Source organism: Rhipicephalus microplus, chromosome 1 (assembly GCF_043290135.1).
Source record: "Rhipicephalus microplus isolate Deutch F79 chromosome 1, USDA_Rmic, whole genome shotgun sequence".
Classification (NCBI taxonomy): Eukaryota; Metazoa; Arthropoda; class Arachnida; order Ixodida; family Ixodidae; genus Rhipicephalus; species Rhipicephalus microplus.
Window position 1 is genome coordinate 230,253,747 of NC_134700.1, and position 24,446 is coordinate 230,278,192.

The 24,446-nt window shown below is 44.5% G+C and overlaps 1 protein-coding gene across 1 annotated transcript in view; it reads left to right on the top strand.

Annotated features, from left to right (window-relative positions):
* LOC119159555 (neuronal acetylcholine receptor subunit alpha-10) overlaps positions 1 to 24,446 on the top strand; it is a 149,617-nt gene that overhangs the window by 100,730 nt on the left and 24,441 nt on the right. Inside the window, 1 exon segment of the mRNA XM_037412358.2 lies at positions 16,951 to 16,995. Coding sequence (XP_037268255.2) covers positions 16,951 to 16,995 — 45 coding nt within the window.

Here is a 24,446-nt window from a genome sequence, read left to right on the forward strand (position 1 = left end):
AGCCAGGTCCGCGTATACAAACGTAACTTAGAATCAGCGCATATTTGGTAGCTTCGCAGGATCAGCTAGAAGTCATCCAGGTATATAGCACGCGTAAAAAGTTCAAGTGCCAGAGCAGTTAAACTGGACTCGAGGGATGAGCGGAGGCGCGCGCCAGTAGAAACGAACGTGCTGACAGCTACGTCACTGTAACTGAGAGCGAAGCAATTTCTGCAAAAGGTTAAGCCAGGTCCGCGTATACAAACGTAACTTAGAATCAGCGCATATTTGGTAGCTTCGCAGGATCAGCTAGAAGTCATCCAGGTATATAGCACGCGTAAAAAGTTCAAGTGCCAGAGCAGTTAAACTGGACTCGAGGGATGAGCGGAGGCGCGCGTCAGTAGAAACGAACGTGCTGACAGCTACGTCACTGTAACTGAGAGCGAAGCAATTTCTGCAAAAGGTTAAGCCAGGTCCGCGTATACAAACGTAACTTAGAATCAGCGCATATTTGGTAGCTTCGCAGGATCAGCTAGAAGTCATCCAGGTATATAGCACGCGTAAAAAGTTCAAGTGCCAGAGCAGTTAAACTGGACTCGAGGGATGAGCGGAGGCGCGCGTCAGTAGAAACGAACGTGCTGACAGCTACGTCACTGTAACTGAGAGCGAAGCAATTTCTGCAAAAGGTTAAGCCAGGTCCGCGTATACAAACGTAACTTAGAATCAGCGCATATTTGGTAGCTTCGCAGGATCAGCTAGAAGTCATCCAGGTATATAGCACGCGTAAAAAGTTCAAGTGCCAGAGCAGTTAAACTGGACTCGAGGGATGAGCGGAGGCGCGCGCCAGTAGAAACGAACGTGCTGACAGCTACGTCACTGTAACTGAGAGCGAAGCAATTTCTGCAAAAGGTTAAGCCAGGTCCGCGTATACAAACGTAACTTAGAATCAGCGCATATTTGGTAGCTTCGCAGGATCAGCTAGAAGTCATCCAGGTATATAGCACGCGTAAAAAGTTCAAGTGCCAGAGCAGTTAAACTGGACTCGAGGGATGAGCGGAGGCGCGCGTCAGTAGAAACGAACGTGCTGACAGCTACGTCACTGTAACTGAGAGCGAAGCAATTTCTGCAAAAGGTTAAGCCAGGTCCGCGTATACAAACGTAACTTAGAATCAGCGCATATTTGGTAGCTTCGCAGGATCAGCTAGAAGTCATCCAGGTATATAGCACGCGTAAAAAGTTCAAGTGCCAGAGCAGTTAAACTGGACTCGAGGGATGAGCGGAGGCGCGCGTCAGTAGAAACGAACGTGCTGACAGCTACGTCACTGTAACTGAGAGCGAAGCAATTTCTGCAAAAGGTTAAGCCAGGTCCGCGTATACAAACGTAACTTAGAATCAGCGCATATTTGGTAGCTTCGCAGGATCAGCTAGAAGTCATCCAGGTATATAGCACGCGTAAAAAGTTCAAGTGCCAGAGCAGTTAAACTGGACTCGAGGGATGAGCGGAGGCGCGCGTCAGTAGAAACGAACGTGCTGACAGCTACGTCACTGTAACTGAGAGCGAAGCAATTTCTGCAAAAGGTTAAGCCAGGTCCGCGTATACAAACGTAACTTAGAATCAGCGCATATTTGGTAGCTTCGCACGCCGTTGATGGTTCAATACGCCTGAAGATTGGTAGCTCATTATAATTGAAGATTGCAGCGTAACAAGTACAACGGTGGAAACGGGCAGGCACTTGTCCATGTCAGCCATCACCCTTGTCGCTTATATTCTTGTTGCTATACACGTCAATCTTACACGCACTTTTAAATGACTTAATTACTTCTTATATCCCTCTCAACGAATAGTTTCTTTTCATGAGTGATTCGTCGATATTGTTATGAACTAAACAAAGATGAAGCCATTTTTTTTTGGGGGGGAGAGGGGTTCAACCACACTTTTTGCGTGTGTTTGTATGCCTGCGTATATATATATACAGATGCAAAACTAAAAAACCTTGCCAAAGTGTGAAGGGCATAGGGCGTGTACTCCCTCCACTGTCCCTTGGTTACACCTGCTCAACAACTTAGATGACAAAGCTATGAAGAAAGAAATATTACTACAACTCAGCCATTGGCTTTATATTTGACATTAAAAGATCTTGGAAGCGTTAGTGTGGTGGAAATCAGCCTCGAATGGCGAGCATTTACATTATATTTGCCTCTCGGCGTATTCATCTAGTCTTACCATACCTCCTCTGTACTAAACAGAAACTGGTACAGTCCGCCTCCCGCCTCACATTTGTCTTTCTCACTCTCTCCCTCTAGTTTGCACAGATAAATGAATACGTATGCTTAAAACTACACTGACTGTATGCGAACGGTTTGTTGAGTACAAGATAGTCATCGTTTTTGTTTTGCCAGTGTTGCGGTATAAACGTTAAACTGTCGAGCTTCCGCACACAGTTCCTCCTGCTTTCCTCTAACGTGTTTGTTCTAACTCGTTCAGTCTCCTTTAGTATAGTTGAGATATACGTTCGTGACCCATAATAAATGCAAAATGCACTAGCAGTGCGTAAACAACATGGCCGAAAGTATTGATTCGAGCCACAGCTCTTTGGACATTGCCATTCTATTTGGGCACCTAGTACTCGTCCGGAGCGATTGCTTTGCTTTGTCTTAATTTGCAATGATCTCAAACAGGCAACAGTACAGTGTCTACTCGAGCAAAGCATCCACTCTTGGCTCTAAGTAAGCAATGCTACATTAGTCTCCTGGTTCAGTATTATGTTGCTTATTAATGTATGGGCCCATCGGTGGATACAAAATGCTAGAAGGGAAACAAGCCGGCTGTCAACTTCTGTTAGAAGGGGCACTATACGCTTGTCTACTGGTCAACAAGGAATGAAAAAATTTCAAAATAAAAGACAGGATGAAATATTTCAGGGAGGAGAGCAACAATATGTTTAATAATGTATTTCATTTAGGTTAAGGAGGAGAGGGAATGTCAAGTAGCAGGGTTTTGAACCCCTGTTCCTTCATGCTTATTATGCTACTTGTAGAATATAAATTGCTATTACTTTACCTTTCGGGCTGATGACAAATCAAAAGCCAATATTTTCTTCACATGTAAAAGAGAAAACGGACGTCAACATCGCTTTGTTTGGATTTTATAAGCAACTTCTGTGGCAACTTAAGCTGGTGTTAGCCGACCCATTGAGCACGAAAGAATTTTTGCTGGGCGTGTAAATAACTTGAAAAGGCGGTCACGTGCGAATAGGGGAGGCGGAAATAACGCAAGATTCAAAACACTTTAAAGTAGCCCTCACACTAAACCAGCATGCACTCTGGAGGGTATTTTCCGTGTCTATAAAGAGCACCCTACGATAAGGTTGTTCTGACAAACCAGAACGCTCATATGATGGGTGTATTGAAACACCAAAACACACACTATGTGGCTGTTCTGGTTTGTGGGGTGTTGCACACACGGCAAGCACAGTGCTGAATTCAGCACGATGGGGAAGAAAACAAAAGCTCCGATTTTTCGTCACATCGCAAGCATGCACAAAAGAGAAGCTTATATTCGGTCGCTAGCGCATAAGAACGACACCCAACCTACCGGCAGTGCAACCCGCTCCTGTATACTAATATGATCGAGGACCGGGCACCTTCGCACTCCCCGTATGTTGGGTGTCCGCGTCCTAGATATTGAGAAAAATGGCCACCGCACCACGCGCACGGAGACTACGATCCCAGCTGTCGAGCACTCCTCGGGATGGAACGGGTGCAACGCCCTTCTCAGATCCCAACGCACGCTACGGCGTCTTCCAAAGGCCCGGACATTTCCCTAATGGAAAGGCCAAGCCGTATAGCCCCGATCTCCTAGCGTACGCCGAGTCCCTGCCCAGCTAAATGCGCCCAAAACAGTTGCAGTTCCGGCCTACCAAATGGTTCACCGTATTGCGTTTCGCTCGTAACATGGCAGTATAAGTGGCGCCACCACCACTCCTTCCGTCGTGCTATTGGCGTTGTGAGCAATTCATCATTGTCTCGAACGCGCCAAAAGGCAACGCATACATTTAGTACCAAAGTATCTATGAATGCTTAGTTCATACGGATACGCTTTTTTAAGCTCAACCTCAGTACACAAAGTCGTTTTAATGATCCGAAGATAACTTTAACGGGAGTTCAGACAGTTATTGCATCTCGAGTGACAAGTTGTTCTAGATGAAAGTTTAACTCGGTTTTCTTTGTCTCTTCCCGCCTAGTTCATCGTACTTATGTCTGTGTGTACTACTTTGTATAAGATATACATCCCGCTAGTAAGGCTGTATGTATACATTTGTGCCATTATATAGCAGTAATTTTGGCGCTCCCAACACTTATCGCTGTAGTGACATTGCTAGAAGTTCTAGCACAATAATGCTATTGATTTTTTATCTGAGAAACATTGTCACGCGGTAATTCGTTCCCTATCTCAGCACATCGATCACCAAGAGTTTGGCTCAATATATTATCACCCCAATGGCGATAAAGCTAATGATGCACAACAAGTGTTTCTTTAGTTTCAACACCATGGAATATCCTATTTTCTATATGAAATTATAATTATTTCAAGCTTATAGCACTTCAAAAGCTTTACGGCTCAGTTTAGCTCTTTCACTCTCTTAATGATGCCGTATACCGCATAAGACTGCTGCTCTATATACGCGGTGACGTTATGTGTGTGCGTGTGTGTTCCATGCCCTCTTTCTTTCTTTTCTTACTCTTCTTTCAATCTCTCCCATCCCTTCCTCCAGTTCAGGGTAGCACACTGATTAAGCCATATTGTTTAACATCACTGTCTTCCCTTCCTTTTAGTTTTCCTTCCTTCGCCCTCAAACTCAAATAACCATTCCATAAATAGAAGCTCTTCTGTAAATGTAGACTCATGAAACTGTGCCTAGTAAACCATTATATGTGATTTATATAGTCAGTACACCATTGCAACAAAGTATATTCCAGCCACCCATCGAAGCACTTCTTTGTTCTTTTATTCATTTAATATCGCCCCGCCGCGGTGGTCTAGTGGCTAAGGTACTCGGCTGCTGACCCGCAGGGCGCGGGTTCGAATCCCGGCTGTGGCGGCTGCATTTCCGATGGAGGCGGAAATGTTGTAGGCCCGTGTGCTCAGATTTGGGTGCACGTTAAAGAACCCCAGGTGGTCTGAATTTCCGCAGCCCTCCACTACGGCGTCTCTCATAATCATATAGTGGTTTTGGGACGTTAAACCCCACAAATCAATCAATTATTCATTTAATATCTATTTCTTACCCCCTGCTTCTCTCTTTCTTTTTTAGTAGAGTGTATACCTAAACAGGTACACCATCTGGTAAAGCTTCCTATTTTGTGCTTGTTTTCACACTCCTTTTGTTTTTCCCTGAATATTTATACCGAAAGAAAAACCGTATACGTACAGTTTTAAAATAAAACATCGTGGAAATCTAACCATGAAGATTTTATAAAAACAATATACAGTTTATTTGCCGTGAATTTGGCATCACTAATAAAATGTCATTTTGAAAGATTGATTGATTGATTGATTGATATGTGGGGTTTAACGTCCCAAAACCACTATATGATTATGAGAGACGCCGTAGTGGAGGGCTCCGGAAATTTAGACCACCTGGGGTTCTTTAACGTGCGCCCAAATCTGAGCACACGGGCCTACAACATTTCCGCCTCCACCGGAAATGCAGCCGCCGCAGCCGGGATTCGAACCCGCGCCCTGCGGGTCAGCAGCCGAGTACCTTACCCACTAGACCACCGCGGCGGGGCGTCATTTTGAAAGCGGCGCCCTTTAGGAGGCAGAGCTGTCGTACGCAGTCGGGTGGTGTCGTCGTCACTTGACGTAATGCTCTGTATTTAGCATATTGAGTGGACGCTTGCGCAGTTTTCTACTTCTTGCTCTTCGACCACCTTGATGATGATTACTTATGATCAGCAGCAAAAAAAATCTAGTGCTTTTGGCAGGACACTGGCAGGACCATGTATAAAAATAAAAAAAATGGAAGCAAGGGCGAAACAGGAACAAGTAAGCCTGCCCAGCTCCGCAATTTCTTCAGGTTTGGCCCCCCAACTGTGGAGTTGCCTTCATTTTTTAACTACCACGTAGGTGGCTGTATTTATACTTGTTTAGTGGAGGGTATCGATACGCTACAGTTTGATTGGGTTCACTGACAACGTGCAAAGACAAATTACGTGATTCCGGACAAAGCAAAAAGAAACTCCGACAAAGAATAAAGATACAATAATCTTTCTAGAAGAATGCATCCACATTAATGGTGTCGGAAATCGTCACACTAATTAAGGCTTCTAAGCATTGTGCCCGGTTTAAAGCTTCCCTAGCGTTGGTGCAATGAGCGGCGGGGACGTATCAAGAGCGCATGGATGATCACTTTTGCGTGGAACAACGTTTTCTCGCGAATGATTGTATCAAAGTAGCACACAAGAAAAAAAATGAAGACTAATGGAAGACCAAACAGACTGCAGGCTACTGTATACGCACTGGCACAGCCTGTATATACTCTCCAGTTCATGTCGATATTTTGCTGTGTTACGCCGTTCTTTAGTAATATTTGGCATTCTAAGTAGAGTTGGTGCTTTGAGAAGAAAAAAAATTATTTGTGTACGACGCTTTAAAGAGACGCGTTATTTTCATTTTTGTTCTCACGGCTCTTCGATGAGTGCGCAAGGGTCTTTAAAGAGTGTTAACGTGTATCTTCAAACATGTATACGTTGTGAGACGGCGCACCCAAAAATAAGTCAAAGGACTCTTTAAAAAAAAAACATATGACACTTTTTTTGTGTGAAATTCACCAATTTTTGTGACCTTTATTGCCTTTTTTTAATTAACCTGCTTTTACAAAGCTTTGCGTTACGCTGAAAGAACGTATTATGACTGCGTGTGATGACATCATCCCGAATGTCCATGACGCCTTTCCTCGGAAATGTGTTCGAAACATCTAAACAGCCGCTAGCATTACTACAGCTCCTGTTTTAATGAAGCCCTCGGTAACCGATCACGCTTTTTATGCCCACGTCAGGGGTAAAACACGCTTGTTGCACTTTTCATTACTTACAAAAACTCTGTACACCACCACCTTCATAGAGAGGTTGCAGATGGAACGTTCCATTTTGTGGTTGCATTGTCAAAAGTTTATTAGATTGTTATGATCTCTGTCTCTCCCTTTCTTTCTTGCTTCTTTTTTCTTCCGAATAACTGAATCCCGCTGCACAAGCGGGGGCCAACAGACAAATTTCACTGTGGGATGTCTACGGTCCTAAAGATATATACTATAAAACAAAACACGTAAAAATCACTACCCCTTTTGGGAGTAGTTGTGTTTGCTTAAGTTTATGTAAGTACGTGTGTTCTTACATGCTTGCTACGTGCGTCATGACTAAGCAAAATCTCGCGTCTCTAATTCCCGGCACATCGTCTACCGGAGTAATCTCTAAAGCCGCTTCTTCTTAGTAATATGAGCTTTTTACGTCTATAAAGTATAGGCTTTTCCTACCCGACAGTGTGAAATCATTGCACCGGCGGAGCACACGGAACATACACAATTTTAATCACGGCTTTATCGTTCGTTTTTATCGCTCTCAAATTGTCCACTTCATCGGCAAACTTGAAAGCCTATCTCGAACACAGGAATACTCCGCGCACTCAGAACCGTCTGAAGGACCCCAAACTCTTGTGCAAGCAGAGACTTAATTAGTGCTGCTTCGACGAAATTTGGTGCCTGTCACCTTTCAGGCTGAGAGGTCGACTTTTTGCTGCGTTGAGTTTTTGACGCGTTAACTAGGCTTTCATATTATTATTTTTTTTGTCAGATGAGACCTCTGACACCTTGGTTTTTTTTCTGCTTTATTTTGTTTTTCTCGTTCAGACAGCCGTACTATAAGTTGGGGAATTGGTACGTTATTGCCATCAAATAAAAACAAAGTAGGAGAAAGAGAGACAGGGAAACAGCGACAGAGAAAGCGAAAAAAAAAACGACGGAAAGAAATGTAGAGAACTTAACCAGTGACGTTCCCTGTTGGTCATCCTGCCCTTGCACAAGAGGAAAGTTGCAAATGCATGCTACAGATAATAAAGAAGAACACGAAACAATGTTAAAAAAGAGTCAAATAATGGGGACACGCAGAATCGCGAAGGCTACAAACTATGCTGCCGGGCAAAATCAGTCGTGTCGAACATCGTACCAGGGTCCAGATAACGTTGCTCACCCGAGGAACTTTTTTTTTACTGCTACGTGGCAAATGAAATTTAGTGAAACACGCTGTACATATTCTGTGTTCTTGCATCGGTTCACTTGCTTCCGTTTTTTTTCTGTTCTATCTCAGCCGCAATCAGAACACTAGGGGGTGCACCAAGAATGGACGATTTTGGAATGGCGTCACGGGAATTCCATGTTTTTCACTGCGAGCTTAATGTAGATATTTCACTTGCGGTTGTTGTTTTCGGTGGCGTAGCGTTCATTCTATAAAATGCCGGAGCCCTCACACTGCTGGGGGTTCGCGAATCGATATGTTTTACGAGGCCTTGACCGGCAGTTTTTTCAAGCGAGGGGCACAAAATGAAGAGAGTTATCAACGCTCGATTTCTCCTTTAATTACCATGAACCCTAAGGGAGATGGAAAAACAAGGGCGGGATAGTCCGAACGAGGTTTTTTTTCTGGTTTTTACTACTTTACATGCGCGGCGAGAAATGTTAGAAGCTGTCGAGAAGGGTCATCAATAATAGGTTGGTCTGCTTTTTTTGTATTCGCGCCCAAGCTGTGAAAGGCACTAAAAGTGGACTGGTTCTTTTATGTTAACTACGAGAATGCCTTTTTCTGACGTCGAATTGCTGGTAAAAAAAAAACTACACGAACGTAAGTAGCTGTGCTTATATATATGCAGAACAGTCCCCAGTCACGTTCGGTCCTATAAACATGTAGCTCAGTTATTTCTACGACGCTTGCAATGAATGGAGAGTAAGTGCGTTCTCAAAAATTAACGTTGAAGTGGCATGGTCCTCTTTTGTGATGATAAATGGTTCTGCACCAGAGAAGCAGCAAGACTGTCGTGGCCTTAGAACCGATTCCCACTTCCTGCCTTAGAGCTTCGCTTCCCGGAGAGTCATACGAGGTCTTCCATATAAACTAAGTCTACGTAAAAGTTATAGGTGCCCGATACAGGGTGTCCCACATAACTTGAGCCAAAAATTTGAAAGTTAAAGGCACTTATGAGGCAAATTGGACCGAACGCATACTACTCGCACTAGCCTGTAGGTACTCAGGCTATTTTTTTATTTCTCCCATACTAATTAATTATTGATTATTTACCTGTTTTTTATGATGGCCTTGAAACCCGAAATTTGAACACTGAGATGTAGAGCCCTTACAGAAACCACCGACTGAATTGTTTCCTGTACGATACGTCTAGCGCTGCTATTTTTTTCCGCGTTGTAAAGAAAGCCTACAGCAGCGCTATAGCAGTGCGCTCGTGGTCCGTCACAAGGCTTCTTTTCCACTTTCGCGGGCTTTCTTTACAACGTGGAAAAAATAACAACGCGAGACGTATCGTACAAGAAACAATTTAGTCGGTGGTTTCTGAAAGTGCTCTACATCTCAGTGTTCATATTTCGGGTTTCAAAGCCATCAGCAACAAACCGGTAATTAATCAATAATAATTAGTTAGTATGGGGATAAATAAAAAAAACTGAATACCTACAGGCTAGTGCGAGTAGTGTGCGTTTGGTCCAAGTTGCCTCCTAAAAGCCTTTCACTTTGAAGTTCTTGGCTCAAGTTATGTGGGACACCTTGTATATTCGGGTACCTATCCTCTACGTAGACTCAGTTTATATGGAAGATCTCGCATGACTCTCCGGGATGGGAAGCTCTAAGGCAGGAAGTGAGAATCGGTTTCAAAGCCACGACACTCTTGCTGATTCTCTGGTGCAGAACCATTTGTCATCACTAGAGAGGACCACACCACTTCAACGTTAATTTTCGAGAACGCACTTACGCTCACTGCATTGCAAGCATCGTACAAATAAATGAGCTACAAATAAATGAGCTACATCTCCTACTGGCTAGTGCCAGTAGTACGCGTTTGGTTCAATTCGCCACTGAAGTGTCGTTCATTTTCAAATTTTTGGCTCAAGTTATGTGGGACACCCTGTAGATATAGATTGCACGTCGTTTTGGATCATCTAGACTAGACTGATGCGATCCCTGTTTTCTTTTTTTTTCTTTTTTGGTGTTATGTTTTGTGTTATGTGTATGGTAGCAAATTCGTAAGTTATAGGTATTCTCAGTGCCTTCTTCTTTCTATCTCTCTAATTTATCAGCGCATCTTTAGAGCACCATGGCTACATAAATACGCATTCATGTATCCGACTCTTCCATTACGCCATCGACTTTCTGTCACTGATAACGATGCATCGTAATAACGCTGGTTCCGCGTCAAAAGCTTCAAGTTCAACATCTGAGGAGGAGAGAGAAAACATGTTTCGTCTGAACCAGTGCTTCTGCACCCTAAAAGGACGGTCACCTAATTCCAAGTAGCCCCGGGTCACATTTCTCGTGTCCGTTCGATCAAGCGGCCCTGTCTCTTTGTGCAAGAATTCAGCAGCTTGACCTACCACCTTTATAAAACGTGTTGGTTTTTCCCGTACTGCGTGCAGGAACTCCGAAGTGTGTCCCCGATGCTCAGAACCACATACCGAGGACAAATGCAGCGCAACCATACTAAAGTGCCCTAATTGTCAAGGTGCCCACAGTGCATCTTCCAAAGACTGTCCACGCATAAAGAAGGAGTTTACAATTCTTAGACAAATGGTGCGAGACAGCTCTACCCACAAAGAGGCCGCGGAAAAAGTCCGGCGAAGACGACGACGTCACCGTCGAAGATCTTCGCGAAGAACGCAGTCAACTACAAGAAGTAACCCGACGCATCTGGGAACGGCGCCCACTGCAGGGTACACCGCGGCGAACGCAGACGATGGAAAGCAGAAAACAAGTAGATCTCTCTCTACTGAGGATTGGCCACCACTTACGCGCACGCAACTTGTGGAAGAACCACATCAGAAGCCGCATTCATCAGAGCAAGCTGCGACAACAGAGGAGCAGCGGAACTTGGATAAGGAAGTGATTGCTCTTCTACGACCCATAATTAATGCCATTCACACTGTGTTAAACAACATGCGCACAACGTCAGCCAAAAGTGCACTTCAAGTACTGGACGCTCTGAGTCCAGTACTGGCGGCTCTTGAGTAGATAATGGCCCACCAGCCACTGTCTTTCAGGGAAGAGGTCAAAAAAGCAACAATTTTTCAGTGGAATGCAAGGGGACTGAAATCACGCATTGCAGATTTCCGTCGGTTCGTTTCCACTAATATGTTTCCCATCATCGTCATCTGCGAGCCAAATTTATCGAGCGCTATTAGACTCTCCGGATACGAATCCTTTATGTCGGCTTGTTATAGTGGAAACAGCAAGGTCCTGCTGTTTATTCGACGTGACCTGACCTACATTATTCGGCCTGTACCACCTGACAACGATAACCAATATATATGCTTAACAGTGAAGAAAAGGGGTCTTACTGTCACTGTTGTCGGTGCATACCCGTCGCCATCAAGTAGATTTGACCACAGAAGACTAGGACACATCCTATCATCCACTCCTGGTCCATGGGTGATCATCGGAGATTTCAACGCCCACCATACGCTATGGGGGAGTCCGAAGATCAGCGCAAAGGGTAGAAGTCTGATAACGTTTGCTTCGGACAACGAGCTGTGCTTGTTAAATGATGGCAGCCCAACATTTTTACGTGGCCCTGGATACAGCAGTTGCCTTGACTTGACTTTTGTTAGTCGAGGTCTTGTCAGATGTGCCGGATGGTTTGCGGACATAGAAACACATGGGAGCGACCACATTCCCACATATGTCAAGATCAGAGGATTATCACCTTGCAAGGTACGCGAAACTATCCAAAGAGTAGACTGGACCAAATTTGAATCTCTCATGGAAGAACGCTGTCAAGAGAACACCTCATTTGACTTAGAAGAGGTGATCAAGTCCACAGTGCAAGACACAGTGTGCACCCTCACATGCTCTTCGAGAGTAACTGAATTTGATGTGGAATTAGAACGACTTCGGGCTCTCCGACGGCGTGCGGAACGAAGGTACCGACGCACGAAAGCAATCGACGATTTACGAATCGCTAGACGTCTTCAGAAGAAGATACAACGCCGCATAGACAAGCTAGAGTCACAACGTTGGGCAGCCTTCTGCGCTTCGTTAGATCCTCGCAAGCCTTTATCACACTTGTGGAGGACAATAAGAGGGCTCCGGACATCTCCCATTCAGCGGTCTCCATTCAAAGCTCTAGCCCTCTCTCAACAGAGATCGGAGGTCGACGTGGCAGAAGAGTTCTGTGCCAACTTATCTGGTCAACTCGCAGATCCCAACATCTCCACGCTCTCACGCGGTGACACGACATCACATGATCACCCCATGGACCAATTTTTTTCTATTCATGAGCTTCAAGCAGCACTGGCTTTGTGTAGACGGACATCAGCACCCGGGCCTGATGGAATATCATACAGAGCACTGTGTCACCTTGGTGAGTGTGCGAGGAGTGCCCTCCTCGAGATATACAACGACTCGTGGCGAGAGGGCACCCTCCCAGTTAACTGGAAGACCAGCCGTTTGGTTCCATTACTGAAGCCTGGCAAGTCACCATTGGTGCTCACATCATACCGCCCGATTGCACTGGCTAGTTGCTTGGGCAAAGTGATGGAGAGGATGGTACTTGGACGGCTAGAATGGTTCCTGGAGCATCACAACATCTACCCGGACGCTATGACGGGATTTCGCCGTGGCCGGTCATCAATTGATAGCGTCATAGACCTGGTCACCTACGTGCAACACGAAAAAGGCCGTAAGCGTCTCTGCGCTTCTTTATTTCTTGATGTTAAAGGGGCGTACGATAACGTCACACATGAAGCTGTCCTCACCGCTCTCAAGGAGGTAGGAGTGGGTGGTCGGATGTTTCAGTGGATACGCAGCTATCTCTCTGAGCGATCCTTTTTCGTGAGAACCGAGGATGGTGACACTTCGCTACACTACAGCCACCGTGGTGTTCCCCAGGGTGGCATACTTAGCCCTGTACTATTCAACCTGACGCTAATAGCTCTAAATGAGCATCTGCCAAGTACTGTCAGATTGTCAATGTACGCGGACGACATCTGCGTTTGGACGTCTGCAGTAACACGTCTACAGCTGCGAGCGCGAATTCAGAGAGCTGCCACTCAAGTTGCTATTTACCTCCGTCAACGAGGTCTGGAAATTTCCTCTGAGAAATGTGCACTAGTGGCATTTACGCGCAAACCAATGCATAACTACAGCGTTCTGATAAACAGCGAAAGAATACGTCACCTCAGATCATACAAGTTCCTAGGTGTTATAATTGACAGAGACCTCTCATGGAGCTCACATGTATCATACATGAAAAGGCGATTGACAGGCATCTGTCATTTGTTCAAGTTCTTCGCTGGAAAGAACTGGGGAATGTCCACAACTGCTATGTTGCGACTATACAGGTTTCTTTTCCTTGGATTCCTTCGATACAGCCTACCTGTGTTAACCAACGCAAGTAAAACAAGCATACGAATGCTTCAAAGTGTCCAGGCTCAAGCACTCCGGATATGTTTAGGCTTGCCCCAAAGTGCATCAACAGCGGCGACTATCGCCATCACAAGGGACAACCTCATCAAGACCCACATTAATGTGGAAGTGCTGAGGACACATATACGACACCTTGCTCGAACCCCTCGACATCACCTAGCCTCTCTACCAGTGGTCCGACCATGCACATCTTACTGCAAAACAGTGACCGAACATGGTGAGTCGATCCCAACTTCGTTCTCTCCTGCCGCTAGACCTGTGACTCCGCTATGGTGCCTCGCTCAACCAATAATTAATATTAACATACCTGGCGTCGAGAAAAAGGCCAATTTGTCGTCACCGGCTCTTAAACAGCTCACACTACTTCTCTTGTATGAGAAATATCAAGACTCCACACATATCTACACTGACGGATCGGTTCAGCCGGACAGCTCTACAGGAGCAGTAGTGATACCAAGGTTGGCCACGACAATTAAATTCAAGACATCTCACGCAACAACATCAACGGCAGCAGAATTGGCAGCACTTCGTGCCGCATTGCAATTTGTAGTTGATCAGCCTGCGCGCAAGTGGACTATTTTCTGCGACTCGAAGGCGGCACTGCAGTCTCTACTATCAGCCTTACGCCGTGGACCACACGAGCAGTTGGTACTAGAGATAGCAGAGATTATACACCACCTGACTGAGAAAGGGCACCAAATTACATTTCAGTGGTTGCCCAGTCACTGCGGAATCATCGGCAATGAACGGGCCGATCAAGCTGCCCGCTCAGCCCACACAGAAAATCATAAACTGCGACTACCACTTTCTAGGACGGATGCTGCACGAGAGCTCCGCAGACTTGCTCGCCGGCAAACCACAACGCAATGGAATCAGCCGCACTTCAAGCATGCCCGACTGTACTCGCTTGACCCTACGCTAAGTCTTCAAGTCCCGTCGAGGCTTCGCCGAGCAGACCAGACCCTGTTATGTAGGCTGTGGTTGGGCGTTGCATTTACCAACGCCTACGCTTTCCGCATCGGGATGGCCGACACCGCAGCCTGTGGCCACTGTGGCAAGGAGGAAACCATTCAACATGTTCTTTGTGAGTGCCTAGCGTATAGTAGGTGGCGAGTATGCCTTCGCAGGGAACTCAACAAATTAGATGATCAGCCTCTGTCGGAGCAGGAAATTCTGCAGTATCGTCAGGATGCGACTTCACAGAAGAGGGCCCTGAAAGCACTGCTGCACTTTTTGCAATTGACCGGCCTTGCTGAACGGTTGTAGCTGGGACGCCCTTCCAGTGTGTGTTTTCGTTTTTTTTTTATGAGTGCGCGTGCGTTTTTTTTTGTTTTTTTTCCTCTCTCTAACCCCTCTTCCTTGCCCCTACTTCCCCACCCCCAGCGCTGGGTAGCAAACCAGATGCCAATACCTGGTTAACCTCCCGGCCTTTCCTTTCTCACTCACTCTCTCTCTCTCTCCCGTACCAAAACCACGGCATGGTTGTGAGGGACGCCATTGGAGAGGGCTCCAGAAATTTCAACCACCTGGTGTTATTTAACGTGCTCCTGAAGCTAAGTGCATAGATATCTGGCCTTTTGCCTCGATCAAAATGCGGCCCTAGTGACCGGAATTAATTCTCGCGACATACGGGTCAGCATTCGAGCACCACAACCTGAAGTACACGATGGCAAACAGGGCGGGTTCGTTGAGTTAGCTATTTGCACAACTGTTAGAGCACCGTAATTATTAGACCGTTGCCGGGAGACCACTGTGGTGTAGGGCACACCGACGCTGCCAAAATCATTTTGCTGTCACTAATCTGGATCATGATTGATGTGCTTCGATAACGAGCTTCGACAACAGCGTTGGCATGCTAGTGTTCACTTAGTTTTATCTCTACACCATCATTTCGCAGCGCGTAGTATGTGATGAGTTGTTCTTTTATTTGATTCTGTACACTTGCTTATGAACACTGAGAACTGTTGTACAGCTCAGTATATATTGACGGTTTTTCTGCGAAAGAGTATAACATGGCCTCAAATCAGCACTATGAGCCGACGTCCTCCTTGTTGTAAAGCGTGTGGGTGATCACGTATCCCAATGATTACCACGCAAATTAGAGTAATCTTTAAGCAATGTTTAACTGTGTGTTTAGAATTCCTCATTAACAGAACTAACGGTGAGTAGCCTCATTTGAGATAGTACACATTAGCAAAATATGCCTTATGACAGACGGCACCACCATTGCGTTGTGGCAGCGTGCGCAGAAAAAATGCCTGTAAAGTTCACTAGCTGCCAATTTAATATTTCCAAGCACCGATCAATGGGTGCGTTAATCTATCGTACTTTTTTCCCTTGTCTTCGCTGTTTTGTAAGGCGCATACAAGTAGAAAATTGCTGAAACTAGTGTAGTTCTGTTCTGTTTTAACTGTTTTGCTGTGGACAGGTTGAGGTGCATATTGCCTCGGCTACTTCATATCACGAAGTTCTGCAGCGAAAAAAAAGACTAATACAGAAAGTTACCCAAAAATTAACAATACGGTGTACTTTTATCCCATGCTCGTGTCAGTATGGTCAAAATGGCCAATGTCACTGCCCTGCTCGTTTTCCACTGCATATGTCTAACCACTGTCACCATCAGTATTAAAGCGCATCTCTAAAGCGCCCCTTCCTATGTTGACTATCGGTGTGCCTCGTCCGCTGTCGCCAAGAGAACGAACACAGATAATTATAAAAACGAACGTAGAGCGCAGAGAGGACGACGAAATGACAACACGTATGGGGCTGCGCTAAAGCTTTGCATTAAGAAGTATCCTAATCATTGGTGCTTTTTTCTACCAGTTAGTTTATTGTTCCTCGGTATTTACTTATTTTGAATGCCACTCATCATCTTGTATTTGTTTGGATTGTAGGTGCAATATTATTTTTTTTATTTTGGCGTTTGTAGTACGTGTATACGCTAGCTAGAACGAGAGTGACAGGTAGGAGAGGAATGGAGGTTAAGCAGATATCAATTTCTGATTGGCGTTGCTACCTCACTGCAGTGTAGTTCGCAATGACAGTTCGATTATAGGTCACTTTAATACGCATCTCAAAGTGTTACAGAATGCAAACAAGACATGTTTTTCGCAGTGTTTATGTTATCTTAACGAGGTATAAAACAAAGCTACAGGAAATACGTTTCTGTGAGAGTGTTTCTATGTGCCTTTACCACAAGAAATTTCAAGCTGGCAGATTTTCATATATATTGTTTCAGAGTTTGTGACCAACACTGCTTCTATCTTAATTTCGCAGGACGAGAAGAATCAAGTCCTAACAACCATCGTTTGGCTCGACCAGGTGAGTCGAGTGACAGATCCTTGTGTGGCTATCATTTATTCTTTTCTTAGATAATTTTTCTTTAAATAGCCCATGCTCCCATCACAAGTAATTATCTAGAGTGGTGTTACGTAATTTGAATGCCGGCTGTATACATAGAGGCTGCCACTTTTGCGATGTGATTGTCTAATTACGCTGCCGTTATCATTTCTGCCATTCATGCATCACTAGCTGTCAAAAGCTAAAATCAAGGGCGTCAATATAATTCCAGGCAGTGTACCCAGATGCTCGAAATCAATTCGTAGTGATGGTTTTCACACGCAACATCCTAGCATGTATTAACAACAGCAAGGACCAGTGTCGCGTTCTACTTCTTGCTATTCAGTTGACGTGTCACAAAAGTATTGCACCCTTCGCAGTCTTTACAGTCCCTACAGACTTTGCAGTCTTTAGAGTTTTTGCTGCCTTAACAGCAACTTTTAGTACTTTTTTACAGCCTTTACTGCCTTCAGGGTATTTGCAGTCTTTAAGTCACAGCAGCTTTTACTGCCTTCATAGTCTTTGTATTTTTTACTGTCTTTACAGTCCCCACAATGGTTACAGCAGATAAAAATTTTATCAGGACACGTGACTTGACTATGTCAAATGAATCGCATAGTGCGCCATTGGAGTCCAAAGCCTGAAAGCACAGTGCTGTAAGAATACTATAACAACGTTTCAAAGCCTTCCATCTAGAAATTTAAACGGTGGGGGGGGGGGGTGTTAGCGATTGCGTGCGCACAGACACTGAGCAATTTACCGGCCGGTAAAACTAGCATGGACCAGCAACGTTTCCTCTTGCTGGTGGCACAGAGTCGATGCTGACCTCCCGTAACACGATAGTGTGCTCCTGGCAAGAACTTTTGTTTTCCAGATCCTTATTGCATTCGCAGGGGCAGCTATAGGTTACGCAATTCAGCGAGAAACACTACAAAGCAAAGTCGTACACGTTCAGCTCAAACTCTATTGTGACCAACGTAAAAACAAATAGAATCTTTGTCGTGCAGACTCGCTCGTTTCGCTGACGATAGCAGAGGTCATATTTCATGGCGAAAGCAAGATTGTTCGTGCGGGGAAATTACTTAATATCCGCACGGCATGCAGCAATGCTTATTCGCCGGCAGCCTCTGTGACGACATCACGGTGTTCTGCATGGAGAAGCAACCTTTTTTTGCGTTGTTGTTGACCGGACGCCAACACAGGCCACTCGAGGTGCTGTTTGGAATCGGCACGGTAACACTGTCGCCGACAGTACCAGAGCAAAGAAAGTCACTTTCGACTGATGAAATACTGTACAACAGCATAGAGATAAAAGCGAGCATCAAGGCGGAATGTGAGGGTGATACGCATATATGTATTGTTCGCTTTTATTTTTGATGCACCCTTTCTTTTCTTGTGCGACGTGGTTACGCAAGATAAAAAAAGTAATAACCTTATGAAGTCGGTCGAACTTACCCGAAAGCCAAATATTTCAAGATGATATTGTGAATGCACGCTTGCACCGCCGTCGAACAGGCGGCTGTAGATTAGTTTCATGAAAAAAAGTGGAAGACCCTTAAGTTTCGCCTTTAAGAGTTGAACGAGATAACGAAATCCGGCCCCTAGTGTGCCCTTAAACTGCTAAGTGCATACTTATTAATATGTTTTGTTACACACACGCGCGCGGGCAAGCACGACGTATCAATAGTAATGGCACAGGTTTTCGATGTATTGAACAGCAGTTTTATAACAACTTCATGCAAATATTGTACAGTGATATAGTCACAAGGTCCTGTGTTATGAACTGCGCGTATAGGCGTGACACTATTATTCGTAAATGCTCACATTCTCTCCTCCGTCTTGCGTTAGTTATCTGACAATTGTTCCACTTGTTATTCTGGGGACCTCTTCCGGCTGACCGTGACAAACACCGCCTTACCGTCGCTGAAATAGCAACTGCAATGCTTCACTTCTTTAAAGGTGTTGTGAGAATGAAAAGCTAAATCTATGCAAATATTGTGGTTTGTTGAAATGGCATTTCCTTGAAGGGGCATAAAGAGACTCAAAATGCCTAAAAAATGCCAGCACATTATCTAGAGTCTGCCGTTTGCTTGACCAACGCCTCTGGAAAGGCATGGTATGTTCTCCACTAGATGGACACAGTTGTTCATTTTTAGAGCTATTTGAAAGTTCCTGTGTGTTTTTAGCGGCGATGGCTGCACTATCCCGGCCTTTTTCGACGTAGTTTCATGGCCTCCTAAATGCGCATACAAATCACCGAGTGGGCTTGTTTTCGTCGTGACATATGTTGAACAAAATGCGATAAGGAGACTCCTTCCACTAAAATCATGTCACTTATGTTGTGTCTTTTTCCGAAGCAGTCGCAAGCAACATCGTGGCTTTGTGATAGGATACCTGCTTGTCACGTGAAAGGCCCGGGTGAACCAAAAATTTCATTATTTATTTTATTTGCTTTTTTTTCGATTTTTCGTTCACGGACGATTTCTCGCTCACAACCAACGGGACAAACACCAACGGGGCCGACGCCGACGGCGGAATTTATGCGACACGAGCTCTCTAACGCAATCGCGTTAACAAACAAGCCGTGAGGTAACTTCAGCAAAAAAAAAATACGTAGGAGAGACATAGTAAGGATTGTGCCCAAGTGTCCCGATCTTCGTGGTTGTACCTCTCGAGCAACGAATTAAATCATATCATGTAATATTTGATGCTCCCAACTAATCTCGCAAAGTATAAGCAAGCCGGTATGTAGGTCATGCTCAGTTATCAAATATAGATAGCAGCAGTTCCTCTCTCTCTCTCTCTCTTTGTGTGTGTGTGTGTGCGCGTGTGCGCGTGTGCGCGTGTGCGTGTGCGCGTGTGTGTGTGTGTGTGTGTGTGTGTGTGTGTGTGTGTGTGTGTGTGTGTGTGTGTGTGTGTGTGAAAGTAAGAATTTTTTTAGTTAGACGAACCATTTCATGTACTCCCAAACTGCGACACCGATACTGACTGTGCAATTACTTTAAAGCAAGTTTTTTTGTTTAGTTTCAGTAACTTCGTGAATTACAAGAGTGGTTAACGATTTAGAGTACTCGGTACTCTACTGTGGGAGAGCTGAAAGCTGTCCCTTAACTCACACTTGAAGAGGCCGCATGTTGAACAAGTGTCATTCAAAATCAAGACTACGTGTGCATAGAATGAGTTGTTAAAAGTTTAGAGCTCTAGACGCACTCTACGGTGGGAGAGCCATAGGCTGTCCTGGACAGACAGGTATGGCGCCAATAGAAACGGGATGGATATTTGTGGGTAATGTTAGATATGGAAGGTGTCTTAGGGACAAGATTATGCAGATGGCCTTGCAAGGCTTCGTCAGTTATCACGTTCTTTGTCGGAAGTGCGTAATAGCATGAATGACTTTTTGTGAGACAACCACTACTTCGTTGACCTTGTATTTTACTGCTCGCGGTTCGCTTTTATCTAGCATGCACGCGATACTAGAATGCCGTCCGGCACGTAGTTCTAGTCTTTCTTTTATTTTGTAGGTAAATTGATATTCCATCTTGACAAGAAAAGCGTGGTACCTCACTTGTACGTAGAAACTAATGTAGGAGAAAGGCAAGGCTCAATAAATATTGAACCACGTCTATATACAGCTCTCCATGGCTGCATAACACCTAACGCAGCCATTTGACGTATTGATTGCAGTCAGCGTTAGCTATCTTTTTTTCTATCTTTTTTTTGCATAACTTGACTTCACTGGGTCAAAGCGATTACATATCACATGAACAAAACAAAAAAAGACGACGAACAAAACACGGACACAAGTTCTGCCGGCAAATAAAAGCTCATCAGTTTCCCATAAACACACTGCATACATGCCTACATATTTGCATTACCGCCAAGCGGAGCCCTTCCTTTGTTGCCCGTGCTTCTTGCCAAAAGCAGTCACGTTATTCATGCACGCACGTATCGCTGCAACTCACTGCTCTAAACCTTTATTTGGAAATATAAGGCCGGGTTAATCCATACCGTTTGTCCGACTACATGTCTGTCTTACGTCGTTTGTTTCTATACCGCGATCGTTTTCGTTATGGATTACTAATTAGAGAGTTGTTTTATACTGCGTTCGAAGACTATAGTTGTGCCCTTTCTGAGCTTTGTTCATGGTGCATCGATCGTGCGAACCTTGAAACGGCGCATGCGATGTATTGGGGTGCGTCGCGTTCATTTAGGGGTGCGCCAGCTCTCTGTGCAAGCCCCAGTGTTGACCGATACGAGCAAGTCTGTCAATTTCGCTGGCAACCCCAAAAACCCTCGAGCCTGTGAACGGGGAAAGAAAGGGCGCACCTTATTTCGGGAGGCAGGCGTATCTTCCGGGTGCTGCGTGACTTACGCGATTATTGATTAGGTATCAATATCTCGAGTGACGAACCAAAATAAGAGAATGAAAAGGCTCAATCTCCTTGCGAAAATGGTAACACAGTCTCCACGCGTAGCAAAAAAAAAACAGTACTAAGGAGAACTCGGCCTCGAAATACAAAACAAGGCTAAGGCCAGCGTGGTCGAAATGGGTATTTGCATTTTCTTTATCACGTTGTAATGCGTCACATGGTCGTCCAGTATTTCTTCTTACCGCACGCATCCTGCCGCACGGAAGTTCGTTCTTTTATTGACAACCGGTTTATGTACGCACCGCTTACATAGGATTACGTACGTCAGTGTACTGAAGTACACTTAAAGAGTTAATGTATAGGACTCCGATACGCCTAACCCAGCAGGTCTTAACTTTCATTTAGCCGTTGGAAGCTTACAGCAAAGCCATACTATCAATTTTGCTGCGCTCGAGAGAGGTTTCAATTTTGGGTGGTTGAAGAAATTTATCTCTAGGCACAGGCTCTACATGCCAATTGATTTCTACTCCACTTTTAATTTCGCCCCACTGCGGTGGTCTAGTGGCTAAGGTACTCGGCTGCTGACCCGCAGGTCGCGGGATCAAATCCGGGCTACGGTGGCTGAATTTTCGATGGAGGCCATAATGTTGTATGCCCGTGCGCTCAGATTTAAGTACACGTTAAAGAACCCTATAGGTGATCGAAATTTCCGAAATCCTCGACTATGGCGCCTCTCATAATCATATGGTAGTTTTGGGACGTTAAATCTACAGATCAAATCTTTATTTCCTTTACTTTTGCTATTCCGGTGCATTGCCAAAAAATACTAACAACAAGCTGAATAAGCTGTATTTGATATAGAGGGTGAGTCATAGCGCTGCGCCGTTAATATTTCTTCGACTGCATTTCACATCGTAATTTTGCTTTGTTTGTTTGCTTGTTTGTTTCCCTGGGATGATGGCTCATGTACCCACTCAGGGGGATTGGCCAAGAAAGTGTATTGAGTTTTTCTGTGATCATTTTAACTATGTGTAATGACTTTGTATTATAATAAGACTAATGTAAGGCTTTTACTTAAAAAACACTTTTGTTTTCACTTTCCTTTCTTCATCTTCTTCATCTGGGGCGCGGATCATGGAGGTGGGGGGGGGGCTAATTTTCGTGATAATACACATGGGTCGGCCTTGCGCACTGTCCTGTATTTACTAACAAGGTGGCGTTCCACTGCGTCTTCGCGCATCCACACCGAGGAACTTAATATTAGTTTTTATTAAGCCAATTTCTCGAAATTGGCATGATCGTTATGCAAACACAATAGAAGTTTTTTCGTGTTCATTCGTTTTAAGTTCATTGACGAGCTATAGAAATTGCCGTATTTGTAACATCATAGTGCACTTTCAGTTCTAACGACTGCAATAAAAGCAACAACTACATTAGCAATGATAGCACGATTAATTTATAGCCGACGTGACCAGTTGTGAAATAGATGTTTGTTCATATGTTAGCTGTAGAATTAAGCATCAACACCGGCGACGGAACGATCTTCTTCAGACTAAAGAAAATACCAATCACATTCCTTTGTCAAGATTATGTGCGCTGTGGTAAATTCAGTGAGATCCCTCGGCTCCTTGTCTTCTTCGTCTTGCCTATCTGTATTTAACATCTGCTTTTTGCCCAAAACATCACTTTTACTTCTTAGTTAAGTTATTGTGTACTGGTATTGGGCGATCTGCCGTGTGGTTCCGAAAACGGGGCTCTTTTGGGTTGACGGTCAGCGGTGCCAGAGCACACCGTACTTTTGTGTCGCCACCTGCCGCCGCCTCCCTGAAGTAATCTACGAGAAGCTGAGATACAAAGCCTGCGAGATCAGTTTCTGTAGGTATTTATTTGTTTATTTTATTTACAGAGTTCCTGCAACGCTATAGTGACATTACTGCAGGGGGGTGTACATACAAAGTCCAAAATGGTTAATAACATTCATATGATAGTGACACTCTAAACATCCTGGAAAATAAAACATCATATAATAATTACAGCACGCAATCAAAAAATATTTTAGTACAATATGACACGTGGCAAACAGATACTAAACGTGGTTTGGCATGTCACAATGTCACAATGATGAAAACAAAAAGTGCTGTTGTCGCGCAAGCTTACAATACTTTGGGGAAGTTCATTCCAATCTCTAATTGTTTTTTTAAAAAAAAGGAGTTAGCGAAAGCTATGGTTTTGAATGCGTATTTTCGTTTTTTATGTGTGTGTTGGCATCTTGTGGAACGATATGTTGCTGCTAGTAGGTATTCTGACTTCTCAATTCCTGTTAGGTTATATTATATACTATGCAGAAGTTTTGGTCTAATTTTCCGTCTTCTAGATTGTAGAGTTCCCCAGTCTATTGTGGCATTTATTTCTGATGTACTAGCAAATGGGTCGTAATTTTTTCTGACGGAATAGGCTGCCTGGTTGTGAATATTTCCTATTGTTTCTGCAAGATACGTTTCGAGCCGGGTCCCAGTTGCCGCGCTGGTCGTGCTGTGAAACTCGTCAATTCTTCCATTCTGTTTCTGAAGGCGCGTGGGCGGATTTTTTTGTTTGCATGACGGACTGACTCCGTGTTTGAGCAAGCCTGACGCATTCTAGCTTTTTCAGACTGATTGGAATGAACGTTTTTTGTTTGCTTGTTTTTTCCTCATAGGATAAGTCCCACACTCTCAGTATAGCACGGTGCATTAAGCTGCATTACTGTATTTTGGCACCTCTTTGATGAGAAATGTCTAAAGAAATGCGGCATCACTCGTCTTTGAGCGTGATATTTCTTTTTCTGTATCGAAAACCTTGCTCCTGACTCATGCAGGTGAGAAGTTTTCATGGAACTCACCTTATAAAGGTAACACTGTTATTGAGGGCCCCCTCATTTCTTCCGTCGCATAGCTACAAGTTAGTGTGATAGCTAGAAAGGTATTAATATGCTTGGAATTATCAAATTAATAGCTGTGTGATTTGCATTCGGAAATCAAAGCGATAAGCATGTAGACGATATGAATCGCTGTTCATGCGATATAC